Genomic DNA, 25987 nt, shown 5'->3' on the forward strand with positions numbered 1-25987 from the left:
TCCCCCTCCTCCCTCCCAGCCACGCGAAAAGGGCTGCCCGAGCGCTACCGGCTTTACGGTTTGCCGGGCAGCCCTTTTCGCGTGGCTGGGAGGGAGGAGGGGGAGTTAGGGCGGGGACTTTGGGGAAGGGGCGGGGAAAGAGCTGTGTTGGGGCGGGGCCGGAGTGGGAAAGGGGCGGGGCTGGGGCCCGTGGAGTGTCCTCTTTTTTTATTTTTTAAATATGGTAACCCTAATACAGAGAGAGATCGTGCATGGCAAGCTGGGGTGCAAATCTACAGTGCTGTAGCGTGCCACACATTAACTGGCCATATGAACCTTGCTGTTGTGCACTAAAAGTTCCGCAGTGCACTTTGACCTCCTGTTGTTTCAAACGTAATCCACTTCAAACAGCAGTAGATCAAAATGCATCACAAAGTTTTTAGTGCACAGCAGCAGGGTCCACTTGGTGACTTTGTGTGCGGCAAGCTACTGCGCTGTAGATTTACACCCCAGCTTGTCTACACAGAGTTAGTGCATGACAAGCCCTTAGATTTACAGCTGGATTTTAACACATTTTCTAAAACCTTTATATCATTTAGATGTATTTGTTGTTAACCTTGCATGAGTGGCTTATTTAAACTGTAGTTTTCTTTCACAAACTCCCTTATGTGGATTAATTATTGTTATTGGGGATTAATATTATAATATACATTTATTTACGGTAGACCCTGAAGGCCCCAGTGAAGACTGGGGCTCAGTTGTGCTGGGTGCAGTACAAACTCAGAGTGACAATCCCTGCCCCATAGAATTTACAGTCTGGAAGAGACAAGATGACGAAGGGTTGAGGGCAGGGAATAACATACGAACATATGAGAATGGTGATAATGTGCTTGGGGATTTCTTTGGGAGTTAACGCCATGTGGAATACGCAAATACATATCTAGGGAGTTCATGAGCTAGCATTACTGTTATGAAATCTTTCCGACTTGTCCGTAAGAATTGTTTTTCACTCTGTAAGTACTTGCAGGCCAATGCTGCTATTTCAATGAGGTTTTTATAGTATCCAAGAGCAGAAGGCTACCATTCCCACCTCTGAATTCCTGCTGGACTCCTTACATTGTGCTTACTGTAGCTGAATGAGGGGTGGAAAACTGACCGGGAGGGATGCCCCTGGCAAAATGAAGCAGTGTAGACAGTACTCCCAATACCACTGCCAGGAATTGGAGGGCAAAAGAATCAGCAATGCCCTTTAAAAAAAAAAAAAAGTCAGTTTCCTTAGTTGACTAAATAACATAACCTCAGTATTTGCAGTGTTCCTTCTACTGAGAGTACTGAAAAATCCCCCAATTTCACTTAAAATAAATATATAGAAGAATAATATGTGCAATATTCTCTTTCCTATATTTAATATAAGAAACACCTTGGCTACTGCAGTTAGGTTTCTTAACCCTGCTTCAATGCAGGGGGAGGGACTTCAAGACCTACATTTCTATGATTCTAGTCTATGAAATACTGACAAAAATGAACTGCAGTGCTTATTTATCTATCTAAGGCAGTTGGCCGTGTTTTAAAGTAGCACCTGTGTAGGATAAAGCTGCAGATAGTGAGGTAATGTTATGTAGCCCCTTGGGGTAGGGACCATCTTTTTCTTCTGTTTGTACAGCACCTAGCACTGTGGAGCCCTGGTCCATGATTAGTACTCTTAGGTGCTAGAGTAATACAAACAATAATAATCATCATTATTATCTAGTTCTTTAGGACAAAATTGGGAAGCTTTTATGTACCACAATTTTGCAGCTAAAAAGTATTAACTGCATATTTGTATTTATATACTGATATGGAAGTCCATTTTACAAAGGGATATTTTCTGCTTACTGCAGGTCAGAGAGTTGTTTTCTTTCAAATGCTGGTTATTTGGGAGCCCATAAATACTGGCACATCCTTAATTGTGGTACTGTTACAGTAAGCTTCTTTGTGTTGTATTTGGTGTACAGATGCTTTATGTTCTTTACAGTTGGACCCAGTTGTCACAGTAAAATGGGAAAGAAAACTTACCGGTAATTTCATCCATTGATACCGTGTTTCTCTGCATGGTACTTAGGTGTGGGACAGGATTCCCAAATGGAGGTTAGGATTTAATGGGGAATGGTTAAACTTTATAAAAATCATCACCCCATAGTCTAACAGTAAAATAAAAAGTTCTCGGTGCATAATAGGAATTTATCACTTTGCCCAATAACTTACTTAACATTTGACACCTCACAAAAATGGCAGAGAGTAGGGGAAAGTAACTGTAAAAACAAGAAATTTTGCAACCTGACATTTTAGAAAGCCTAACAAACAAGTTTCTTCTTCCTTCTTTCTGTGAGAGGACTTCGTTCAGGTTTTGTTTCTAGGCCACAGGCTGCAGACAGTTGTTCAGGTTTCTTTTGTCTCACAAAACCTACATTCCTCAACGGAACTGGAACACACTGTTTTGAAAGGAGCTCTGCTCTGCAGTTCTACATAATTACATGAAAACAGACACTTCAGCTTCGAGGCTGTTGCTTTTAGTGGTCTTTGTGTTGTTATTATAGTAATGTAGCTGTTAGAATAATGTTAAACTGTTAAAACTTCTTTGGAAGTAAAAATTGAGTAATTGAAACAGGAATGTCACAAAGCTGAACATTAAATCACAGAAGCACTTTAACGTTTTAATCATATATTATTTCTGTCAATAAGTATTACTGGAACAATAGTTTGACATGGAGTGGTATCAAGTTTAATTAGTTCTTACAGATTGAAAAGCATCATTTGTCTAAACCAGTGAATGTATCTCAGGTTTAATCTGCTAGCATAGGTTGTCAAGTCAGGTTTTGTAATGTGAAAACAACTTATTTAAATCAACATCATGGTAGAAGACTCATTTAGTTCCTACTGAGTTTAAGTTTTTGGTGTTTTATAAGTGCTGAAACCTCTCTGGAATGTTTTTAGGAGATTCAGAGTATAATTAACAGAGATAATCAAACTATTAAGGATATTATGGAGAAACTACGAATCAAGTATTCAGAAATGTATACAATAGTTCCTGCAGATATTGAAACACAGTTGGAAGACTGCAAGAAAACATTACAAGACCTAGAAGAGAAGGTAATAATTTGTGAAATTCACGTATTTATTTATTTAGAATGTTTTTACGCTATAATATTGCCATAACTACAAGTGTCAGTTGAAAATGTTAGTTGGTATAAATGCTAATTTTACTTGCATTCCACACTTAGTACAAATGTATAAACTACAGATAAATTGCATGTGTTACCTCTGTATCCTTTTAAAATATTATAGCAATCAACAAATTAGGGTATAAAATGTATTTTAATTAAGCTACATGAAGAAATGACAGATTCAGTAAGGCTAAGAAGCATATACATTCTTTTATACCTTCCAGAACACCACTGTTCTCTTTCCCTTCAATCTTATTCTTAAACTTGACCTATAGTGTTTTTTATCCTCTGTTTCCCAGTAAGTGTGAAACCTCATCATGGTATCATACACAGCTGGATGAGAAGAGATGTTCAAAACATATGTCTTTGTTTTGTGGGCATTTCAAAGCCATCAAGAAGTTCAACAAATACTTTTATAAACAGAGCTGCGCACATGGCAGGGTATTATTAGTGCCATAATTCTTTAGAGCAACCCCTGGAGCACTGTGGCGCCCTAAAAAACTCGCCAGTTAATGTAGATAACTAACATTGTCTCAGTATTTTCGGTATTCCCAAAGTACAATACATGCATAATACATGAAATATCATCTGTTTTTCTAGAGCAAAGCTGTCAAAGTTTTAAGAGGGACTGCAGGGTGTGAAACAAGAAGAAAAAGAGAATCAGACTGGTCTATTAAGTTTGAGATAAAATTCTAACCTAGAAGCATAGAATTATTGTTGTTTATATTGTTTAATCATTTTTACTGATTCTAATAAAAGGGGTGAAAAAAAACAAAATGTATCCTCTCTGGTGCACACTGCTTTCATGCTCCCCAGTGATTAAGGAGTCCCGTTTTCAGAAGTGACTAAGGCATTTGGAAGCCCAAGGTCTGATATGTATCAGTATAGGTATTTTAAAATAGGAGCATGATTTTTTTTACTGTAATAGCTATACCAATACACCCCGCAGAGAGGATGCTGTTATACTGGTATAAATTATACTCCTGTAAGCTGTGCTGGTTAGTATAAGCATCTTTATACCAGTATAACTGCATCCATACTAAGGACGGTGTACTGCTTTAACTACAGTGGTATAATTAATGTAGTACAATTTTTGTGTGCAGACTAGTCCTAAACGAAGTCCCTTTAAAAAAATTGGGCTTAGGTGCCTAAATCAGTTAGGCAGTTTTGAAAATTTTACCACAACTTACACAAAAATCATGGTACTCAATATCCCTATTTCTTGTTCCTGAGGAGTTCTGCTGAGAGAGATTCTGCACTTGATGGTTTTGGGGCCTTAAAGTTATTTATTTTTGTAGTGAATCTGAGCATTAATATAGTGGAAATGTGTAAAACCTTGATATTTATTTCTCAGGCAAAACAGTGCTATCAGCTGGCAGATAATAGTTCAGTTTTGATTTTTTAGAGTGAGGAGCTGGAGTGTGTCCTTTCCCTAGTACAGGTTGTATCTCTTAGGGTACATCTACTCTACAGGGGGGAGTCGATTTAAGATACGCAAATTCAGCTACGTGAATAGCGTAGCTGAATTCGATGTATCGCAGCCGACTTACCCCGCTGTGAGGACGGCGGCAAAATTGACTTCTGCGGCTTTCTGTCGATGGCGCTTACTCCCACCTCCGCTGGTGGAGTAAGAGAGTCGATTCGGGGATCGATTGTCGTGTCCCGACGGGACGCGATAAATCGATCCCCGAGAGGTCGATTTCTACCTGCCGATTCAGGCGGGTAGTGTAGACCTAGCCTTACATTGCTGGCCAGAACAGAAACCAGCAGATGTGACCCAATATTGTACTATATTCTATTGATTTGTATTTAATGCTGTGTTCCACCTGTCATTTTAGTGGGATGAAACTATTGAATGACCCATGAACTCAACACCATATTACTGTTGCTTCTCACAGCAAATCTAATTCTGCCTTTACATTCTTATGTGACTTGTCAAGGAAGTAATACAAAGAATTCTGAAACTTTTTGTGAGACATTATGAATAAAGAAACAGATCTTTGTTACCTGCATAACTTTTCCCTTTACTATGACAGGTTAGCACCAAAATCTTGCAGAGCTCTCCTCATTATGCGATGAATCAAAAAGTAGAGAATATTAACAATGGCCTGCAAGCTGTTGAAAAGATGTTACAACACAAGAGTGAAAACATTGCAAAAGCCAAGGAAATTCAAAAGGTAATGTCTCAAAAGTCCCTTTTCTGAGTCTGAAGACTGCGGGTCCAGTTACTGAATCTGATTTAGGAGACTGTCAAGGGACCTTCTGTTGTGTTTGCCTGCATACGCAGAAGCATCTATTTGATGAATACTTTCAAAACCTTTCAGCTCACAGCAAAAGATTTTTTTTCTCATTTGCCTTAGGCATGAGTGACCCAGGGTAGATACAGAACATTCTGTACTAGTCATATGAGTTCATGAACCTTTGCAAATTCAAAACTCACATGCCCCACACAGGAAACATTAAATTAGATATGTATCCTGTCAGAATTAGGTCTCACCTTAATGTTTTTTTTTACCATATTCTCATATGCAGACAATCTGGGATGTGCTAGATCTTTGGCATTACAAACTGAATGAACTGGACTCAGAAGTGCAGGATATAGCAGAAAAGGATCCATGTCACGCACAAGAATGGATGGACAACTTAATGATTCCTTTGCAGCAGTACCAGCAGGTCTCACAACATGCTGAGCGCAGAACCACACTCTTAAACAAGGTAAAGGCAAAGCTACAAGTGTTTGGTTTAATAAAGGATCAGACATTAAAGTAGAGACTATGGTTAAAATTCAAAAGGGCCTGCATGGCATAGGAGCCTAAGGGTACGTCTAGCGATCGATCTATCGGGGATCGATTTATCGCATCTTCGATCCCCGATCATTCTGCCGTCGACTCCAGAACTCCACTGCAGCGAGAGGCGGAAGCAGAGTCGACGGGGGAGCGGCAGCGGTCGACTCGCCGCCGTCTTCACGACCAGGTAAATCGACCTAAGATACTATTCGCGTAGCTGAAGTTGCGTATCTTAGGTCGATTTCCCCTGCACCCCCCACCCCCAGTGTAGATCTAGCCTCAGTCTCATTGCAGTCTCAGTGGGACTTAGGCTTCCTAAGCCCACATTCTCAAAGGTATTTAGGTGCCTAACTCCCACTGCTTTTAATGTGAGTTAAATGCTTAAATACTTTTGAAGATCTTGGCCTAAGTGCCTAAATCACTTATAAAACTGGGAATTAAGCTCCTAAAGCATTCAAGTGTTTTTGATCATTTTATCCTGCTTCTTTATTTCATAGCCAGGTTAATTTCACCAAACCCTACAAAAATATATTGAGTGTTCTTTAATTTTCCCCCTTAAATGTGTTTTTTTTCCAGAATGTAGCTAAAAAGTCATTCAGCTAATCAGGCCAAACTCTGTTGATGTAAGTCCTTAGTGGATGCCAGTGGAGAATTAGGCCTTCCATCATTCACAGTTAGGGATTTCTCTCTGTATAAATACGATATGGTCCTCACACTTCTTAATGGATTTATTCTCACGACACCCTTAAGAAGTAGGAGAGTACTATTCTCATTTTAAAGATAGAGCTGAGGTAAATTAAGTGGCTTGCCCAAGGTCACACACAAAGTGTGGCAGAGCTGGGGATTGAATTCAGATTTTCTGTTTTCTCAGTCAAATGTGCTAACCCTGATTCAAGCAGAATAATACCACATAGTTCAGAACTTACTAATAAATATAACTAGTCTTTCATTTATAAGGGATGTTAACTTCCGGTGTTACAGAACATACGTTTATAAGTATTTTTTTATAGGCCACTAGTAAGATGGAGGAATATGAGGAACTCTTGAAGAGCATGCAGTTATGGATAGAAACCACCAATCGCTTGTTAACTGTGGAGGCTGAAATTGACTCTGCAAAAGCCCTGAGTAAACATGCCAAAGCCCTTCAAGTAAGTGTATATACAAAATTTCTGTACATGGAGCCCAAATTACAAAAACTATGTGGCTTATTCTAAGTATCTCCTGCTCATGTAGGTATGGATTTTGCACCAACAAAATTTTTAGGTACAAATAGGAAGTCCACTGAAAATTTGAACTTCAGTGAACTTCAGTGAAAAATGACCACAGTGATAAAAAATGTCAGCAGCCATAGGAGGATAGATCTGTCTCAGAAAATGATAAACTTTGTGTCCTGCCCATTGTCTATTTGTTGCACTGCTTTACAGTTTATCAGATTTTACAAGTCATGCTGTTGTTTTTAGTAAGCAGTGCATTGATCTAGAATTAGTAGATCAGTTGTTTGGTTCTTGTGCATTTGTTAAAGCATTTTGAGGTGAATTGTGATTCATAAATCAGTTTCCTTATGCACTTTAAAGTGGACTGTGGTAAGTTATTTCAAGTGTCAGGTTTTTGTAACATTATCAGAGGGAATTTGACGCCATGGGCAGAATGGTGGAAAGACTGGTTTCTGTATGTGAAATCTTAGTTCATAGAATATCAGGGTTGGAAGGGACTTCAGGAGGTCATCTAGTCCAACCCCCTACTCAAAGCAGGACCAATACCCAACTAAATCTTCCCAGCCAGGGCTTCATGAAGCCTGACCTTAAAAACTTCTAAGGAAGGAGATTCCACCACCTCCCTAGGTAACCCATTCCAGTGCTTCAGCACCCTCCTAGTGAAAAAGTTCTTCCTAATATCCAACCTAAACCTCCCATACTGCAACTTGAGACCATTACTCTTTGTTCTGTCATCTGCTACCACTGAGAACAGTCTAGATCCATCCTCTTTGAACCCCTTTCAGGTAGTTGAAAGCAGCTATCAAATCCCCCCTCATTCTTCTCTTCTGCAGACTAAACAATCCCAGGTCCCTCAGCCTCTCTTCATAAGTCATGTGCTCCAGCCCCCTAATCATTTTTGTTGCCCTCCACTGGACTCTTTCCAATTTCTCCACATCCTTCTTGTAGTGTGGGGCCCAAAACTGGACACAGTACTCCAGATGAGGCCTCACCAATGCCAAATAGAGGGGAATGATCACATCCCTCGATCTGCTGGCAATGCTCCTACTTATACAGCCCAAAATGCCATTAGCCTTCTTGGTAACAAGGCCACACTGTTGACTCATATCCAGCTTCTCGTCCACTGTAACCCCTAGGTCCTTTTCTGCAGAACTGCTGCCTAGCCACTCGGTCTCTAGTCTGTAGCAGTGCATGGGATTCTTCCATCCTAAGTTCAGGATTCTGCACTTGTCCTCGTTGAACCTCATCCGATTTGTTTTGGCCCAATCCTCTAATTTGTCTAGGTCCCTCCGTATCCTATCCCTATCCTCTAGCGTATCTACCACTCCTCCCAGTTTAGTGATACCTGCAAACTTGCTGAGGGTGCAATCCACACCATCCTCCAGATCATTAATGAAGATATTGAACGAAACCGGCCTCAGGACCAACCCTTGGGGCACTCCGCTTGATACCAGCTGTCAACTAGACATGGAGCCATTGATCATGACCTGTTGAGCCCAATGATCTAGCCTGCTTGCTATCCACCTTATAGTCCATTCATCCAGCTCATACTTCTTTAACTTGCCAGCAAGAATACTGTGGGAGACCGAATCAAAAGCTTTGCTAAAGTCAAAGAATAACACGTCCACTGCTTTCCCCTCATCCACAGAGCCAGTTATCTCATCAAAGAAGGCAATTAGGTTAGTCAGGCATGACTTGCCCTTGGGGAATCCATGCTGACTGTTCCTGATCACTTTCCTCTCTTCTAAGTGCTTCAAAATTGATTCCTTGAAGACCTGCTCCATGATTTTTCCAGGGACTGAGTTTTGGCATGAGAAGGCATGAATTTAGCCCAGAAGAATCATTTGCTCTCAGGACATGGCTTTTTATGTAAAAAGTCATCAGAATGTCATTGCTGTGCCTCGGATTTTACTAGTGGTATTGTAGCCTTCCATGGTAGGTTGTTCTATATTATAGATGGTGTAATCTGCCATAGGGGAAATATGAATGCAAAATTCTATGAAAGTTTCACTGACTCCTGTTAATCCAAGGATTACATTATTGCATTTAAACAGAGTCTTTACAGTTTGAAACATTAGTATGTTTTGGGCTGAAAGGCCAAAGTATTTGAGAATGCAACGAGGTTTGTATCTGAGCTGAGGTGCATCAGTGAATCAGGCAATCTAAGTGCCTCAAACATGGTGATGTTTTTATTTTATTTTTTCTAGATGGCATTGGAAGATTCAGAACAAAAGCAAAATCTTCTACATACCATCTATTCACAACTGGATGAGTTATCAGTAATCTTTGAAACAGAAAATATAGTGCAACAGATAAATGAAGTAAATGGTCAAGTAACATCTTTACAGCAAAAGATAGTGGAAATTCTTCCACAGATCCAGCACATGGCTGATGTAAGTCTGGGTAGTCTGAAAAAAATAGCCTTTTATTGATGTTTCATTAGATCGTATACGTTATTTGCCATTAGAATGCAAGCATTCTCATTTTAATGATAGGAATAACATATAGGTAAATGCATCATTTAAAAAAAAATCCCAATGTGATAATTAAGCTGTAAAATGCAAGAGAAATAGTAAAATAATTTGGGGGATGTGCCTTCTGTCTCTATGAGGAGGAGAAATACAATGCTTATTACTAGCTTATTCAAAGGGCTTGTTTCCACAGAGAAATTTGACAGCAGAACTATACTTTTATATAATTATTCTGCTAGAGTTACACCAGAATAATAGTGTGCACATGGGGAGTTATACCAATATAGAGTGCCTTTTTCTGGTTTAACTCATACAGTTTCAAAGCAACATAAGCTAAATTTGAAAAAGGCAATCTTATACTAGAATAACAATGTCCGTACAGGGTGCTGTGTGTGTATAATTATATCAAAATAGTTCAGCCAGTAAACTTCCCCATGTATACAAGCCCAAGAGTAGTTCATGTGTGACTTCAAGGTTATTTTGATTCCCTACTCAGGGATTAAACCTGACTAGCTGACCATTAATACCGAATTCCCTATGTGAGTTATGACAAGGAGCCTGTGAAAGACAGTGTGATTGATAGCAACTAGCTTCTTATCAGCAATACCTGTTGAATGTACTGTAAATGCAGCAGCATTCAATCTCTGATATTGTACATAATTATTATTTTTTTAGTAAGGTTCAGTTTAATACCTCTTTCTGATATGTTTCCAGTCAAAACATATTGTATAATACAAATTGTTTTATTTATATATGTTTGAAGGGCAGCTTGAAAATATTTGTTATTAATATGAAACATTTAAATCAAAGCCACACATTTTGTGGTTCTAATTTGCATTAGAAGAAAATTTACTTCCAATTAAATTATTGAAGTACAATGTATTTAGAATTTTGATAAAATTTAGACCTGGTAATTCATTAATTTATTTGGTATTTATTAACAACAATAATAAACACAATAACAATTCATGTGGCTGTAAAATGAAATTTCATAGTCCACAAATATTTTGGATATTTCAAAACATCTAGGAGGTGGATGCCATTGAATCTGAAGTGAAAGTGATAGGGAAGAATGTTGCCAAAATTAAGACGATCTTGTCAACAGAAGATATATTAGATTTTTCTCCTAAAGAGCATCTTAGACATGGACAGGTGTGTATGTATCTTATTAAACCTTTTTTTCTTACATTGAATAAACAAATCAACACATTTCACAGATATGAAGATGGCTTATTAAGGCAAACAAATTATTATGATGCATGACTTGCTTTTGAGGACAATAATGAGTAGGTATATTATGGAAATTATGGCTGTAATTCCCATAACCCAAAGGCTGAAGGAACTTTTTCACAATTAAATTAAGTGGCCTTGTGGTTAATGCATGAGACTACGAGTTGGAACATCTGTGTTCTGTTTCTCTCTGCAGCAGATTTCCTCTGTGACCTTGTGCAAGTTGTTTATGCTTAAATTTTCAGAAGTGCACATTAATTTTTGGTGTCTCCATTTCTGGAAACTTTATGACCTGATTTTCAGAGGTCTTGACCATCCAAACTCTAGATAATATCAACATAAACTGCAGGCAATTGGCACTTCAGAAAATCAGGCCCTAGGTTTCAGGTTGGACACTCAAAAGTTGAGGCAAAAGTTGATATTAATTTCTCTGTACCTTATTGTCCTCATTTTGTGAAATGAAGGTGATTATATTACCTCAAAAGGGCAAATTCATTTGTTTTTTACAAAGCACTTGAAGATCATCGGATGGAAAAGTGTATATATGTGCAAAGTCTTATTATCTAAATCCCTTTCAGTCTTACATTTCTATAATTCCATGATTATTTATCAATTCAAGACTTCATTGCAAGGATATTTTGGCCAGGATGTTCTGCCTTCCATCCCCGGGTACAATAAATCAAAGTATTAAAGATATTTTCTAATTATTTTTTCCCTGTGTCTACAAGCCACATTTTCAGTTCATCTACATGCAAAATTTGTGGATTCAGTTTAAGGGGAAAGCTGAAAGTTTGGTCATATGTTTGCTGTTCTGTTACCCAAAGGTCACTTGTAGCTGCTAAAGTATATGGAGAAGTGATTAATATTGTGAAGAAATATTTCACCTTGAAAACAGTATTCTTCCTTCCCGATTTGTAGCCTTTGTCCACATTAGAGAAATATACAAAACATTCCCACTGATTTGAACACTTGTGAACCATAATGTAGATAGGGTTCTGCTAGTTAGACCCATTTTCACCACCATTTTAGTGAAAGCTGCTGAAAGCAAGTCTAGTGGTTGGGTAATTTTAACGTTTCAATGAGCTCCATCAATTTCTGATGAAGACTGTGTGACAAGGTAATAAACAGGTCCAGCAACCTTTACACAGAGTCATGCAGATTTCACCTGAAATTGATGGAGATCATTGAAATGTTAAAATTACCCAACAACTCAGTAAAACTATAGTACATTAGACATGACTTTCTGTCTGCACTTATTTATCAGGTAGAATATTCTGTGCTAATTGCATATGTGTTTTCGGTAACGTGCAGCATTTCCACAATACGCCTCAGGTCCACAAGATGGACAGAAATATTCCCAATGGCCCCTGTCCTGCAAGTGTCATGACACACTCCTCTTGGTTTGTACAGTCTCATATATTTTTTGAAAACATTCTGAGGTAAAAATTCTCTGAAGGTAAACTGAGAGAAGGTCCAAAATCAGTCCTGCAGAATTTATATAAGAGAACTTTTTAACAACATGACAAAAGTGATCATTGTTTCTTCTTCATAGCACATTCTGGTTATACTTACATTTTTAGGTTATACTTGGACACATCAGTCCCTTGCAGAAGACCCTTGCTGCGATAAAGGGCTACGAAGAAGGTCTTAGGTTACCAGGAATGAGAATGCAACCTCTCTCAGTCTTCAAAAGAACAGGCCAACTTATGAAAGAACTGAAAATGTTAGAAAAAAGTACCAAGGAACAAAATGAGCTACTGGAGGTAAAGTACTTGCATTGACATCAGATTCATTTGTTCTGAAATTTCATACAAAATTCCCTAAATTGGTAATAATTTCTTTGGTGACGAGACATGATTGTCAAGACAGGACCATAGTACACTTGCCAGGTCTCTTATCTCTGGTTTTGCTGTGTAATTTAATATAAGGACAAAACATGCTATAACTGTCTTGATGTTTATTTAATTTTGGAATTCAGCTAAAAGTGATGCGAGTTTCTTTTCCCAGATAGCTAATGCCTCATGGCACCTTGTGGTAGTTTTTGGTATTGCACAATAGCAGTGGCTTTGTTAATTGTTATATCACTTGACTACCTATGCTCCTGCAACCCAAGTCAATGCAAGCTGCAGGTGCTCGGCACCGCTGAAATTCAGATCCTACAACTTTATACAGAACATAAAAATATTTTTGTTCTATATAGCTAGCATTTTAGAGTAATTTAATTACATTATCAATAATTATGAAAATGTGACTAGTCTGTTGCTGAAGGAGTTATTTCTAAAGGATGTCATCTCTTCTTATCAGTAAAGCACAATGGGCCAATTTCCTCCACTGTAACTTGTACTGCTTATCATTTTGAAGCTGGATATCTCCTGACCTGACCTCATATTAGGTACTGCAACTGGACTTCTAATAGAGGTTAGCTATCCTGGGATGCAGTGATTCTAAAAAAGATTTGGGGGTCCTGGTGGATAATCAGTTGAAGGTGAGCTCCCAGTGTGATGCTGTGGCCAAAAGGGCTAATGCAGTCCTTGAATGCATAAATGGGAATCTCGAGTAGGAACAGAGAGGTTATTTTACCTCTGTATTTGGCACTGGTGTGACCACTGCTGGAATAGTCTGTCTAGTTCGGGTGCCCACGATTCAAGAAGGATGTTCAAGAGAGAGTTCAGAGAAGAGCCATGAGAATGATTATAGGATTAGACAATATGTCAAGGAGCTCAATCTATTTAGTTTAACACAGGGAAGATTACCATGTACTTGATTACAGTCTATAAGAACCCACTGGGGAATCAAATGTTTAATAATGGGCTCTTCAGTCTAGCAGACTAAAATATAATATGATCTAACGGCTGGAAGTTGAAGTTAGAAAAATTCAGACTGAAAATAAGGTGTAAATTTTTAACAGTGAGAGAAATTAACCATTGGAACAATTTACCAAGGATGGTGGTAGATTATCCATCACTGACAATTTTTAAATCAAGATTGGATGTTTTTCTAAAAGATGTGCTCTAGGAATTATTTTTGGGGAAGTTCTATGACTTGTGTTATATAGAATGTCAGATGAGATCAGTGGCTCTGCACCTTTCCAGACTACGGTACACCTTTCCAGAGTCTGATTTGTCTTACATACCCCCAAGTTACACCTCACATAAAAACTACTTGCTTACAAAATCAGACAAAAAAATAGAAAAGCGTCACAGCACACTATTACTGAAAAAAGCAATAGAGGGTCCTGTGGCACCTTTAAGACTAACAGAAGTATTGGAGCATAAGCTTTCGTGGGTGAATGCCCACTTCGTCAGACGCCATGCCACTTGACACCACGCAAGGCACTGCATTTAGCCATATGGAATGGAAATCTATCAGGCGTCTGATGAAGTGGGCATTCACCCACGAAAGCTTATGCTCCAATACTTCTGTTAGTCTTAAAGGTGCCACAGGACCCTCTGTTGCTTTTTTACAGATTCAGATTAACACGGCTACCCCTCTGTTACTTATTACTGAAAAATTGCTTACTTTCTCATTTTTACTATACAATTATAAAATCAATTGGAATATAAATATTGTACTTACATTTCAGTGTATCGTATATAGGGCAGTATAAACAACTCATTGTCCGTATGCAATTTTAGTTTTCTACTGTCTTCGCTAGTGTTTTTTATGTAGCGTGTTGTAAAACTAGGCAAATATCTAGATGAGTTGATGTTCCCCCTGGAAGATCTCTGCGTACCTGGTTGAGAACCACTGGACTAGATGATCACAATGGTCCATTCTGGCATTGGAATCTTTGAATATTTCTGGATGAGGAGGAGAGTGGAGGCTCAGGACTAAACAGTCCAAGAGGGCTAGCTCAGTGGTTTGAGCATTGGCCTGCTAAACCCAGGGTTGTGAGTTCAATCCTTGAGGGGGCCACTTTGGGATCTGGGGCAAAAATCAGTACTTGGTCCTGCTAGTGAAGGCAGGGGGCTGGACTCAATGACCTTTCAGGGTCCCTTCTAGTTTTATGAGATAGGTATATCTCCATATATTATAAGATGGGTCTCTGCATTTCTCAGCATGATGTCATCAAACAAAAGTTTTTTTCTTCTTAAACACACCTTTTAAACTGTTCTCTATTAACGGGAGTGCTTTAGCACCTCAGGGGCTGTTGTTCCACTGCTGGGCAGTTTGGCAATTCATACCTGCTGCTGTTAGCATATGAAGGTAGACATCATCCTAGACGTGTGCTTATATGCCCAAGATTTAGAGGTGCTGGTATGGAATATGCCAAAAGGTATGCACATTCTTATAGTTGGGGGAAGGCTGGGGCTCCAGGGGCTGCAGCAGTGTACTTCAGTGTTCAGTGTTGAAGCATCATCTTGTGGTGAAGATGTACCTAAGTGTCATGAATTTGGGGTCCTGTTCATTTTTTACCCCAGATTTCCTGTGTGAGCCTCTGATGTCCTACATTTGTAAAATGGAGGTGGTGGCAGGCCTGTGAAGTAGATGTATATTATGAAGCTAAGTTTGCAAACCACATTGAGATCCTCAGATACAAGATGCTATTCAAATGCAAAGTATTATTATTATTACATGGTTCTCATTGGTTCAGATGGGCCCTTAGGTATAAGTTTTCCTGCTTTGAAATACATTTTACTTGTTGGAGGCAATATAATGTTTATGCTCGGCATTTCCATAGAATCATAGAAGATTAGGGTTGGAAGAGACCTCAGGAGGTCATCTAGTCCAACCCCCTGCTCAAAGCAGGACCAACGCCAACTAAATCATCCCAGCCAGGGCTTTGTCAAGCCAGGCCTTAAAAACCTCTAAGGATGGACATTCCACCACCTCCCTAGGTAACCCATTCCAGTGCTTCACCGCCCTCCTAGTGAAATAGTTTTTCCTAATATCCAACCTAGACCTCCCCCACTGCAACTTGAGACTATTTCTCCTTGTTCTGTCATCTGCCACCACTGAGAACAGCCTAGCTCCATCTTCTCTGGAACCCTCCTTCAGGTAGTTGAAGGCTGCTATCAAATTCCCCCCACTCTTCTCTTCCGCAGACTACATAAGCCCAGTTCCCTCCGCCTCTCCTCATAAGTCATATGCCCTAGCCCCCTAATGATTTTCGTTGCCCTCAACTGGACTCTCTCCAATTTGTCCACATCCTTTCTGTAGTGGGGGCCCCAAAACTCCAGATGCTATACTCCAGATGTGGCCCCATCAGTGCCGAATAGAGGGGAATAATCACTTCCCTCAATCTGCTGGCAATGCTCCTCCTAGTAATGCAGCCCAATATGCAGTTAGCCTTCTTGGCAACAAGGGCACACTGTTGACTCATATCCAGCTTCTTTGCCTTTATCTCCTACAAATCTAACTCAATTTTTAAATGAGATTTCTTCATTAGAAAACAGATTGGAAAAATTGCATTTCTTGGCAACTTGGGTGTCATACTGTGCAGCAAAGACTCTCCAGTCCTGTTGTGTAGGTTGAAAGCAAGTGTAGTCTAATATAAATCTATTGTCTGGTGAAGATATTACAAGGGAAGAAGTGTATTAAAGCATGAACATTTTATTATTAACTGTGCATCAGAAATTTAGTAAGTGCTCTGTTGTAAAGACAACCAGAATGGAAATAATGTGCTCTTATTTTTTTAAAAAACACTTGGGTATTTATTTTGAATACTTAACTGTGTAGGGGCATATGAATGTTTATGTATATATTACTCTCGGTTTACATATATCACAAGATATTGTAATAGAACAATCCTAATAATTTTATCAAAGCAACACCAAAGTGGCACCTTTAAGACTAACAGATGTATTGGAGCATAAGCTTTCGTGGGTGAATGCCCACTTCGTCAGACGCAATCATGATTAAATTCCAGCATAACAAAGCATAGTGAAATATAACAGAAACAAAAAGGAATTAGGTGCTGTTGGTTTGTAAATTCCTTGTGGTTAGGTCATCAATCAGCTTACACCAAGGATTAATTTGATCCTTTGTCTTTGTATTTTGGCCTATGGAGTGCTATGCATATCTACAGTGCTATATAAATAACACTCAGGTTAGAGGGTATAAAGAGGATAGCTGGGTGTCCTGACTTCCCATATAAGAGGGACACTGTTCTCATATTTTAAGATTAGGACTGTCAAGCAATTAAAACAATTAATCGCGATTAATCACGCAATTAATCACATTGTTATACAATAATAGAGTACCATTTATTTAAATATTTTTGGATATTTTTTACATTTTCAAATATATTGATTTAAATTACAACACAGAATACAAAGTGTACTGTGCTCACTTTATATTTATTTTTTATTACAAATATTTGCACTGTAAAAAAACAAAAAAATAGTATATTTCAATTCACCTAATACAAGTATCGTCGTGCAATCTCTTTATAATGAAAGTTGAACTTACAAATGTAGAATTATGTACAAAAAAAACTGCATTCAAAAATAAAACAATGTAAAACTTTAGAACCTACAAGTCCACTCAGTCCTACTTCAGCCAATCGCTCAGACAAACAAGTTTGGTTAGAATTTGCAGGAGATAATGCTGCCCACGTCTTGTTTACAATGTCACCTGAAAGTGAGAACAGGCTTTCCCATGGCACTGTTGTAGCCAGCATCACAAGATATTAACGTACCAGATACGCTAAAGATTCATATGTCCCTTCATGCTTCATCTGCCATTCCAGAAGACATGCATCCATGCTGATGATGGGTTCTGCTCGTTAACAATCCACAGCAGAGCAGAGCAGTGCATGTTCATTTTAATCATCTGAGTCAGATGCCACCAGCAGAAGGTTGATTTTCTTTTTTGGTGGTTTGGGTTCTGTAGTTTCTGCATCGGAGGGTTGCTCTTTTAAGACATCTGAAAGCATGCTCCACACGTCATCTCTCTCAGATTTTGGAAGGCACTTCAGATTCTTAAACCTTGGGTCGAGTGCTGTATCTATCCTTAGAAATCTCATGTTGATACCTTCTTTGCGTTTTGTCAAATCTGCTGTGAAAGTGTTCTTAAAATAAACATGTGCTGGCTCATCATTTGAGCCTGCTATAACATGAAATATATGGCAGAATGTGGGTAAAACAGAAAGGAGACATACAATTCTCCCCCCCAGGAGTTCAGTCACAAATTTAAGTAACACATTATTTTTTTAACGAGCATCATCAGCACGGAAGCATGTCCTCTGGAATGGCAGCCGAAGCATTAAGGGGCATACGAATGTTTAGCAAACTGTCAAATATTGCAGATAGTGGTGCTGTTGTTGCTAAGCTGGTCCCAAGATATTAGAGAAACAAGGTGCGGGAGTTAATATATTTTATTGGAACAACTTTTGTTGGTGAGAGAGACAAGCTTCCAAGCTTACATAGAGCTCACCCACCTTGTCTCTCAAATATTGTAGATGGAATTTACCCTTTGACCTGCACCTCTCACCTTTGCTGCACAGCATGATTTGTTTTTGCTAGTTGCAAGTTAGCCTGCAACAATGAACTAAACTATGTCAAATACAAGTAGGAAGGTTTTCTCATAAGGTATCATGAAACCAACAAAAAGGCAAAATCATCCAATTTCTCTTTAATTTCTTCTTTTTACACAACTCTCCTGGGGAATATGATTAAATATGTCCGACTTCACGTTTTACAGCCAAAGGGAGCTGAATGCATAGATTTATTTTGTTATAAATAGTTATAGCCAAAGCTGCTTACTCTGCTACCAGTCACAGCTATGATACAGTATTTTTATTTCATATTATTTTATGTTTGTTTATGAGAAAATTAGTAAAGAACTTGAAGACAACAGAATTTGGGAACACTGAATAAAATCAGCTCACAAATGCTTAAACCTAGGTACAGATATAGGAACACGGTTGTTTGACTTTCCAATGGTTTGAATTCGTTGCAATACTGCTTAGTTTGTTTCTATATTCTACTAATCAATTGAAAATGGCTAATGAAAATTATCCTTTTACAGTCAATCGTAAAAGAGACAGATGAATGCGAACAAGAAATTGAAAAGTTGAAGCAGTTCTTAAAGAACCAGCTGGGTGAACTGTCATATGAAAAACCATTGTTTCCTCAGACTGCTTCCTGCCCTGAGGCAAGTTTAATTTTTTTAAAATTTTTTCTTTGACCTGTAGTTTATACCTCTATGACCAGGACTTGCTTCTAGTTCTACTCCTGTATGCTAATGTGGGGTAAACAGCAACACTTATTGTTTTTCCTCCCAATCATTTCCCAATGTGTGAAGGCTAAAATAAGTAGGCAAATAGATTTCAACACAGTATGCATGACTATTCATGCATAAGATGACATGTACCAACTAGTGTTACACGGTTGTACCTTTAGTTTTTCAGTTAGGTATGTATTTTAAGATATATTTATCAGATCTCAGGAGCTAGGCATTATCAAACACGGTCAGTATGTGGATGTCAGACCTCCGAAGGACATGTAGAGGGCTGAAGGAAGTGGTGTTGGTGAGTCAGTAGGCAGCACTTGTCTTGAGTTTGTGGGAAGCAGTGTGTGCTGCTGTAGGCCCTGTTTTGTAGATGAGACATATAAGCAAAGTCCAGATCACTTGTGCTTATTGACGATGCAGTGGCACTTTCTGCAAGTATTGGGGTGTTAGCCCCAGTATCATGATATCACAGGATTGGTCTCCACAGTGCCCCTTTGGGATATGACTGGTTCTTGAACTCACCCAACCTCTGGTCCAGCGTCAGCATGGCACCAGCTGTGGGAGACTGAGCCTCTAACTCAGTCCTATGGGAGTCCACCCCTTCCTGGGCTATCAAAGATCCAATGGGAAAAGAAGCACAAATTAACTAATACAAGCCCTGAACTGGCCTCCTTTCCTTCAGGAATCCTCTGAGAGGTTGTAGTCCTGTTCAGCACTGACAGGCGAGTCGCTGGTAATAGTCCCAAAGTAACTGTTCTGCATTAGGCCCACCTTCCCCTCAGGGGAGCTCCAATAGGCGGCAGTGATTCAAGCAGTTCCTGCTCTCAGCAGAGCTTTCTCCAGGAGCTGAGGACCGAAAATCTGTTCCTTCCGGGTCCTCCACTGGCTGATCCCAGCTTCTTCCTCTCCTTCAAGCATGAATCTCCTTGCAGTTGTGGCAGGACAGGCCTGATTGGATGCAAAGCTGTTCGGTAACCATTACCCGGCCTGTGTGGGGTTTGTACACCCCATCACACATGGCTGTATTCCATCTTGGTTAATTATATTTTACTTATTAAATTCTCTCTGCTCATGCAGTTAGAGTCTTTAGTGTCCCCTTCCTATCCTAAACTGTTGTTCTGTGGCTTCATTAGCTGTTAAGCACCCCAGAGGTGGCGGCTTTTTGTAGTCGATGAAGTGATTATATAGGGGGCAAACTTTTTTTTTTTTTTTTTTTTTAAAGCATGAAGGCAACATTAAGGTGTCAAATACAAACCTGCAAAAGTCAGGAAATGACTGAGTCATACAAGTATAATAATTATTTTATGAAGTGCCTCTGAAGTGCTTGGCCTGCTGCATATATTCATGATAACCTTAAGACACCTACATTGTACATGTATAGACCCCTACCAAATTCATGGTCCATTTTGGTCAATTTCACAGTCATAGGATTTAAAAAATCATAAATTTCATTATTTCAGCTATTTAAATCTGAACTTTCACAGAGTTGTAATTGGAGGGGTCTTGACCCAAAAAGGAGTTGTCGGGGGATTGCAAGGTTATTGTATGGGTGGGTTGCGGTACTGCTGCCCTTACTTCTGTGCTGCTGCTTGTGACAGAGCTGCCCTAAGAGCTGAGCAGCTGGAGAGCGGTGGTTGCTGGCTGGGAGCCCAGCTCTGAAGGCAGAGCCACCACCAGCAGCCGCGCAGAAGTAAGGATGGCATGGGATGGTATTGCCACCCTGACTTCTGCACTGCTGCCTGCAGAGCTGGGCCCTCAGTCAGCAGCTGCCCCTCTCCGGCCACCCAGCTCTGCAGGCAGCAGTGCAGAAGTAAGGGGGCATGGTATGGTATTGTCATCTTTACTTCTGTGCTCTGCTGACGGGGTGCTGCCTTCAGAGATGGACGCCCGGCCAACAACCACTGCTCTCCGGCTGCCCAGCTCTGAAGTCAGCACAGAAGTAAGGGTGGCAATTCCATGACCCCCCCTAAAATAACCTTGTGACCCCCCTGCAACTCCTTTTTGGGTCAGGACCTCCGATTTGAGAAACACCGGTCTCCCCCATGAAATCTGTGTAGTATAGGGAAAAAGCACACACAAGGCCTGATTTCATGGTAGGAGACCAGATTTCACGGTCAGTGATGCATTTTTCATGGCCGTGAATTTGGTAGGGCCCTATACATGTATAATACATAGGATTGCTAGTTAAACTTTTAAATGTATAGCTAGAGATATGTTCAATAGTTTGAACGTATGGTGAATTAATGTTAATCCTGATTGTGAGTCATTTCCTGACTCTTGTGTGGGTTAAATTAAGAACCTAAGAGTTGCCTCTTAATATAGCTATTTCCATTTAATTTTCTTGTCCTTTTTTAAAAGAAAAAAATCACCTGCTTAGTGATCATATTAGCCTTTGACTTTCATACCTCACTGAAGGCTTTGGAGTGGGGAAGTGGTGAGTTTACATCTCACTAGAGTGATTGGAGTAGAGGAGGAGTGAGCACACCACTTTGATGTTACTCTTGCTTGTCTCAAGACAGTTTCCCAGCTATATATATTAGCAGAGCAGATAGCAATGTTGTTCTTTTTAACTACAACTTAGATAGTGCAGCACATTGCCAAATACAGGCAGTATTTCATGCTGATGACTTTCTCCTGCCCCTGATGGAGTTATTGGAGGGTTTTGCTGCAATGTGTCAGGAAAGGTGTATTTATGTCAGCAGCACTCTATCCCTCTCCGACAGAGCCAAAGAAAATTCTTCCGGCCCCTTAGTAATAGTCTATGCAAAGACCTTGCCTATATTCAGAAAATCTATAAATGTCATTCAGCACCAATGCAGCTCCACTGGTCCTTTTAACAGCAGAAACTGTAGTGGAGACAGGGCCCATGATGTGTCATCTAACCTGGGGTAGTTATTTGCTTTGCTTTAATGATGCTCTGGGTGAGCAGCGTCTGGAAACAAGACTGATGCTGTATTTCAAGCCATCACACCAAGGCCAGCTGTTGTGGTTGCACTGCTATCTACAGGCCTTGAACTGGGTGTGCAGTCGTTTTCCCCTGCTGAACTCTGCGAACACTAGCTCCTTGTAGCGTGCAGTGCTGCCACATACATTGTCAACAGTGAAGAGGAGAGAGCACAAAGGACATGTCTGCTCCTGTCTCTTGTCTTTCTTTGGCTGGCTTAGACACCTGAGGGATAGGGATGGGGCAGCAGATAGAGTATTGAGTGGAAGCTGGAGAATTATGGGAATGTCCAGTGTGAAGCAAAAGTCAGTGGGACAGTCAGTCCCACTGTTAACACCACATTTGGGAGATGTAGGGCAGCTCTACTAAACAGACAGGGAAGATAAAAATCCCTTCCTAGGTGTCACGCTGTCTGGAGTGGCTCACGACCAATAGTGCTAACCTCAGCGCAGGTTGTCAAAAGCAGGGTAGACACCCCAAATTGGTGGTACATTTTACAGTTAGATTTCACCAACCCAGTAACAAATGTGAACTCCTAGAGCATTGTAATAGTCTTACCATGGAGTCACAGACAGTCCCCCTGGGCTCTCCAGCCTATCTTGCCACCCAGGCAAGCTGGACTTAGTGATAATTGGTCACCTATACCAAAGATCACAAAATATTCAGGTTACTTCCAGTCCCAAGGGATCAGTCAAATACCTCAGCTCAATTTGTATCTCAGATCTCATACCAAACACAACGCTTGTAGCCAATCCTGTAATAAACTAACTAAAGGTTTATTAACTAGGAAAAACAAACAAGAGAGAGTTATTTACAGGTTAAAGCAATCAAACATGCACACACAAACATACCATCTGTGGTTCCTAAAGATGACAGAGATGTAGTAGTAATCTGTCATTTCAAAATGTCTTTCACGGTGGACCCAGGAGTAACCTCTGGGGATCTCTGCCTTAGTTTAGTATGCTTGGCCCCGTGAGAGTTCAGACAACAAAGCTGAACAATTTTCTTGCGACTCTGTTTTATCTTTTACATTTAGCCTTCCAGTCCATGAGACAAGCTCCCTTGCATGTAGCATTTCTAAGATCTAATAGGGCCATTCACTAATCCTTTGTATTGTGATGTTCCTTAATGGCTCATTGAATCTTGATAGGCCTCCTGAATGGGCAGAGGAGACAATTCTTGTGCGTGGGTTCACAAGTTCAGAGAAAACATTTTCAAAGTTATAAAGCAATACTTACATATTTCCTTAAAACATGGTCTACAGACATTACAAGTGAGATTAATGAGTGCAGCAATTCGCAAGCACTTCATAGAGTCTAAACATTAATACATTCTTATAAGACTAATATCTATTTTGAACAAAACTAACAAACAGGTGAGCTGGTTTGGTGTCCAGGTGTGAGTTTGTTGGTGCTCAGCTGATGCCTACAGATGTGGCAAGAGCTGGCACCTAGTCTGCCAGCGTCACACTAGGGTCTGTTTTTCCTTGTTTTTCGGTGTCTTTAATAAAGATGACGCAGCCCTGAGCTACCCATCAGTTGATTTCTCCCTCATAAATTCTCTGTCTCCCTCTCCTCTCATTTCTGATAGAAAAAGCCTCTTTTATACTTACTTTGCAGAGAAGTTTGGGGGAAGCACCATCAACTGACCTGACTAGCTGAGAAATGCAACCCAGCTGCATTCCCTCTATCCTGGGGAGGAGGATCTCCAGGAGTTCCACTCCCATGGCCCCACCAGTGAAAATCCAGTTCAGTGTTAATTACCAAGCCTTCATGTTCCCTGTAAGGCTACGGCTGGCTCTGTATACAGGTGGTAGGCTGTGTGTTTTGTGCTGAGCCCACTGCCTCTGAGTTAGTGCTTACCTAAACATCTCCTGCTGTGACGATGGGGGAATTTCCCCAGTGCAAAAAAGAACGCCGAAAGGCTGGGATCCCCTCTCACAGTAAGATGTCGTTATTACTTATTATATCATCACTTTGTTAACAACGAAAGTGTAAGTTACAAGCCTTGTTGCTCCTCAGGGGGAAATGGAAGACATAAAAGAACAGATCATCAAACTGTGCCAGAAAAAAGAAGACATCCTTAGGGGTATGAAGAGTTCAATGCTGGAACTTCACCAGCACTTGCAGCAAGAACAACCTGAATCAGAGGATGAACTTTCTGTGCCTCTGTCACCTGAGGAAACCGGCTTGGTGGGGAAAGATGCCTTAGAACGGCAGGTAGGTAGAACACCATGCTATCCCTTTGAATGGCCCTAACAAGAAATGGTTTACATGCATGATATGGGGGCCCTTTCGGATTATTTTTCAACATGTAGAAAAACAATGTGAGATTGCATGAAATAAACAAATGCAAAATGCTAGATGTGTAATTTACACTGTAAGGAATTGTTTAAAGATTTTCAGTAAATTGTTTGCATGGAACAGAATGATAGTTATCTCAATTGTAGACATGACTTCAAAAGACTGAAAAATAAGTTAAAGGACCTGATTTTCGAGGTTGCTTAGAACCTGCAGCTTTTGATTACTTTAAATGGAGTTCTAGGTGCTCAGCATTTCTCAAAATTAGGTGCAAAATTATAACTGTTTAGCAAAAGGCAGAAGAAAAGAGGCAATTTGTGGAGCTAAGAGTAACTGGACTCTATCTCTGTATGTACATTGTAGTTGAAAAAGAAAGGATCAATGTCTCTCCTACCATCTTTAGTTGAAGAAACAGAAGACAGTTCATTCCACAGTGAAGTAAGTATAATGGAGACTTTGGTGGAAATAAGCTTTATTATGGAATAAATCAGGGGTCGGCAACCTTTCAGAAGTGGTGTGCCGAGTCTTCATTTATTCACTCTAATTTAAGGTTTTGTGTGCCAGTCATACATTTTAACGTTTTTAGAAGGTGTCTTTCTATAAGTCTATAATATATAACTAAACTATTGTTGTATGTAAAGTAAATAAGGTTTTTAAAATGTTTAAGAAGCTTCATTTAAAATTAAGTTAAAATGCAGAGCCCCCCGGACCGGTGGCCAGGACCCAGGCAATGTGAGTGCCACTGAAAATCAGCTTGCATGGAATAAATTATGAAAAATGTATGTGTAAATGTAATCATTTGTAGAATAAATTGCAGCATCCCTAGTAGGGGATATTTTAAAATTAATTTAAAATCTGACAGACAGATATAAAATATCAGGACATATATTAGAGTCAGATCCTATCACCCTTTGCGTAGTACTTTATTCTGTGAATGTGTCATTGATTGGACCGCTTACAGAGTAAGACTACTCAGTGGGAGTGTGGGTGGTCCTAATGTAGCAGCATCAGTGCCTGTGGCCTTTTACAAAACACAGCGTAGGGCACTCCCTTCCCTAAGGAGCTTAGAATCTAAGAGAAATAAAATAAACATAGACAAGATACAAGGCATGGGATTAAATAAAGAAGGGTGTGGCAAGATTATTGGTGGTGAAAATAAGCTGGAAAGGCTTCCTGGGAGAAATGGGCGGTGAAGGGGGATTTTTAGGTGAGAGAGGGCACTTAATGGGCGTGAACTGGGAAACTCGCTTTCAAACATAGAGGGCAACACAGAAGTAGGTGTGGAGGAGAAGGCAGTAAAGAGAGGTTTAAGGCTGGGTATGGAATGAGAGGGGGAGTAGGAGGAAATGAGAGCAGAGATGCAGATAGGGATTGGTTTACGTAGGGCAGTGATTCTCATACCTCGATGGTTGTAGAGCCAAATTAGCGATCAACATTACCCAAAAGAGCCACAGTAGTGTGAATTCATTGTTTCATTTACTATAGTACTATAGACTCGTAGTCAAACAGTATGGCAGGAAATATTTATAAAAATACAAAATATTCTCACAGCAAAATGACTGACCAAAGTATTATTATTTTATCAACTACAATTGGTTAATAACATATTAAGAGCATTCTGATTGGTCAGTGACTTAGATTGGTTAATAATTAAATCACACTGTTGTAATATGTGCTGCAAAAAG

General features: G+C 39.8%; 1 protein-coding gene across 7 annotated transcripts in view; it reads left to right on the forward strand.

Moving 5' to 3' along the window:
• SYNE2 (spectrin repeat containing nuclear envelope protein 2) overlaps positions 1 to 25987 on the forward strand; it is a 257594-nt gene that overhangs the window by 123589 nt on the left and 108018 nt on the right. For all 7 annotated transcript variants that reach the window (XM_034767822.1, XM_034767824.1, XM_034767818.1 and 4 more), the window contains 10 exons: positions 2953 to 3108; positions 5219 to 5359; positions 5715 to 5897; positions 6979 to 7116; positions 9390 to 9575; positions 10683 to 10805; positions 12464 to 12646; positions 18855 to 18980; positions 24024 to 24221; positions 24666 to 24740. In XM_034767822.1, coding sequence (XP_034623713.1) covers positions 2953 to 3108; positions 5219 to 5359; positions 5715 to 5897; positions 6979 to 7116; positions 9390 to 9575; positions 10683 to 10805; positions 12464 to 12646; positions 18855 to 18980; positions 24024 to 24221; positions 24666 to 24740 — 1509 coding nt within the window. The remainder of the gene's footprint in view (positions 1 to 2952; positions 3109 to 5218; positions 5360 to 5714; positions 5898 to 6978; positions 7117 to 9389; positions 9576 to 10682; positions 10806 to 12463; positions 12647 to 18854; positions 18981 to 24023; positions 24222 to 24665; positions 24741 to 25987) is intronic.

Source organism: Trachemys scripta, chromosome 4, assembly GCF_013100865.1.
Source record: "Trachemys scripta elegans isolate TJP31775 chromosome 4, CAS_Tse_1.0, whole genome shotgun sequence".
In the NCBI taxonomy this organism is placed as follows: Eukaryota; Metazoa; Chordata; order Testudines; family Emydidae; genus Trachemys; species Trachemys scripta.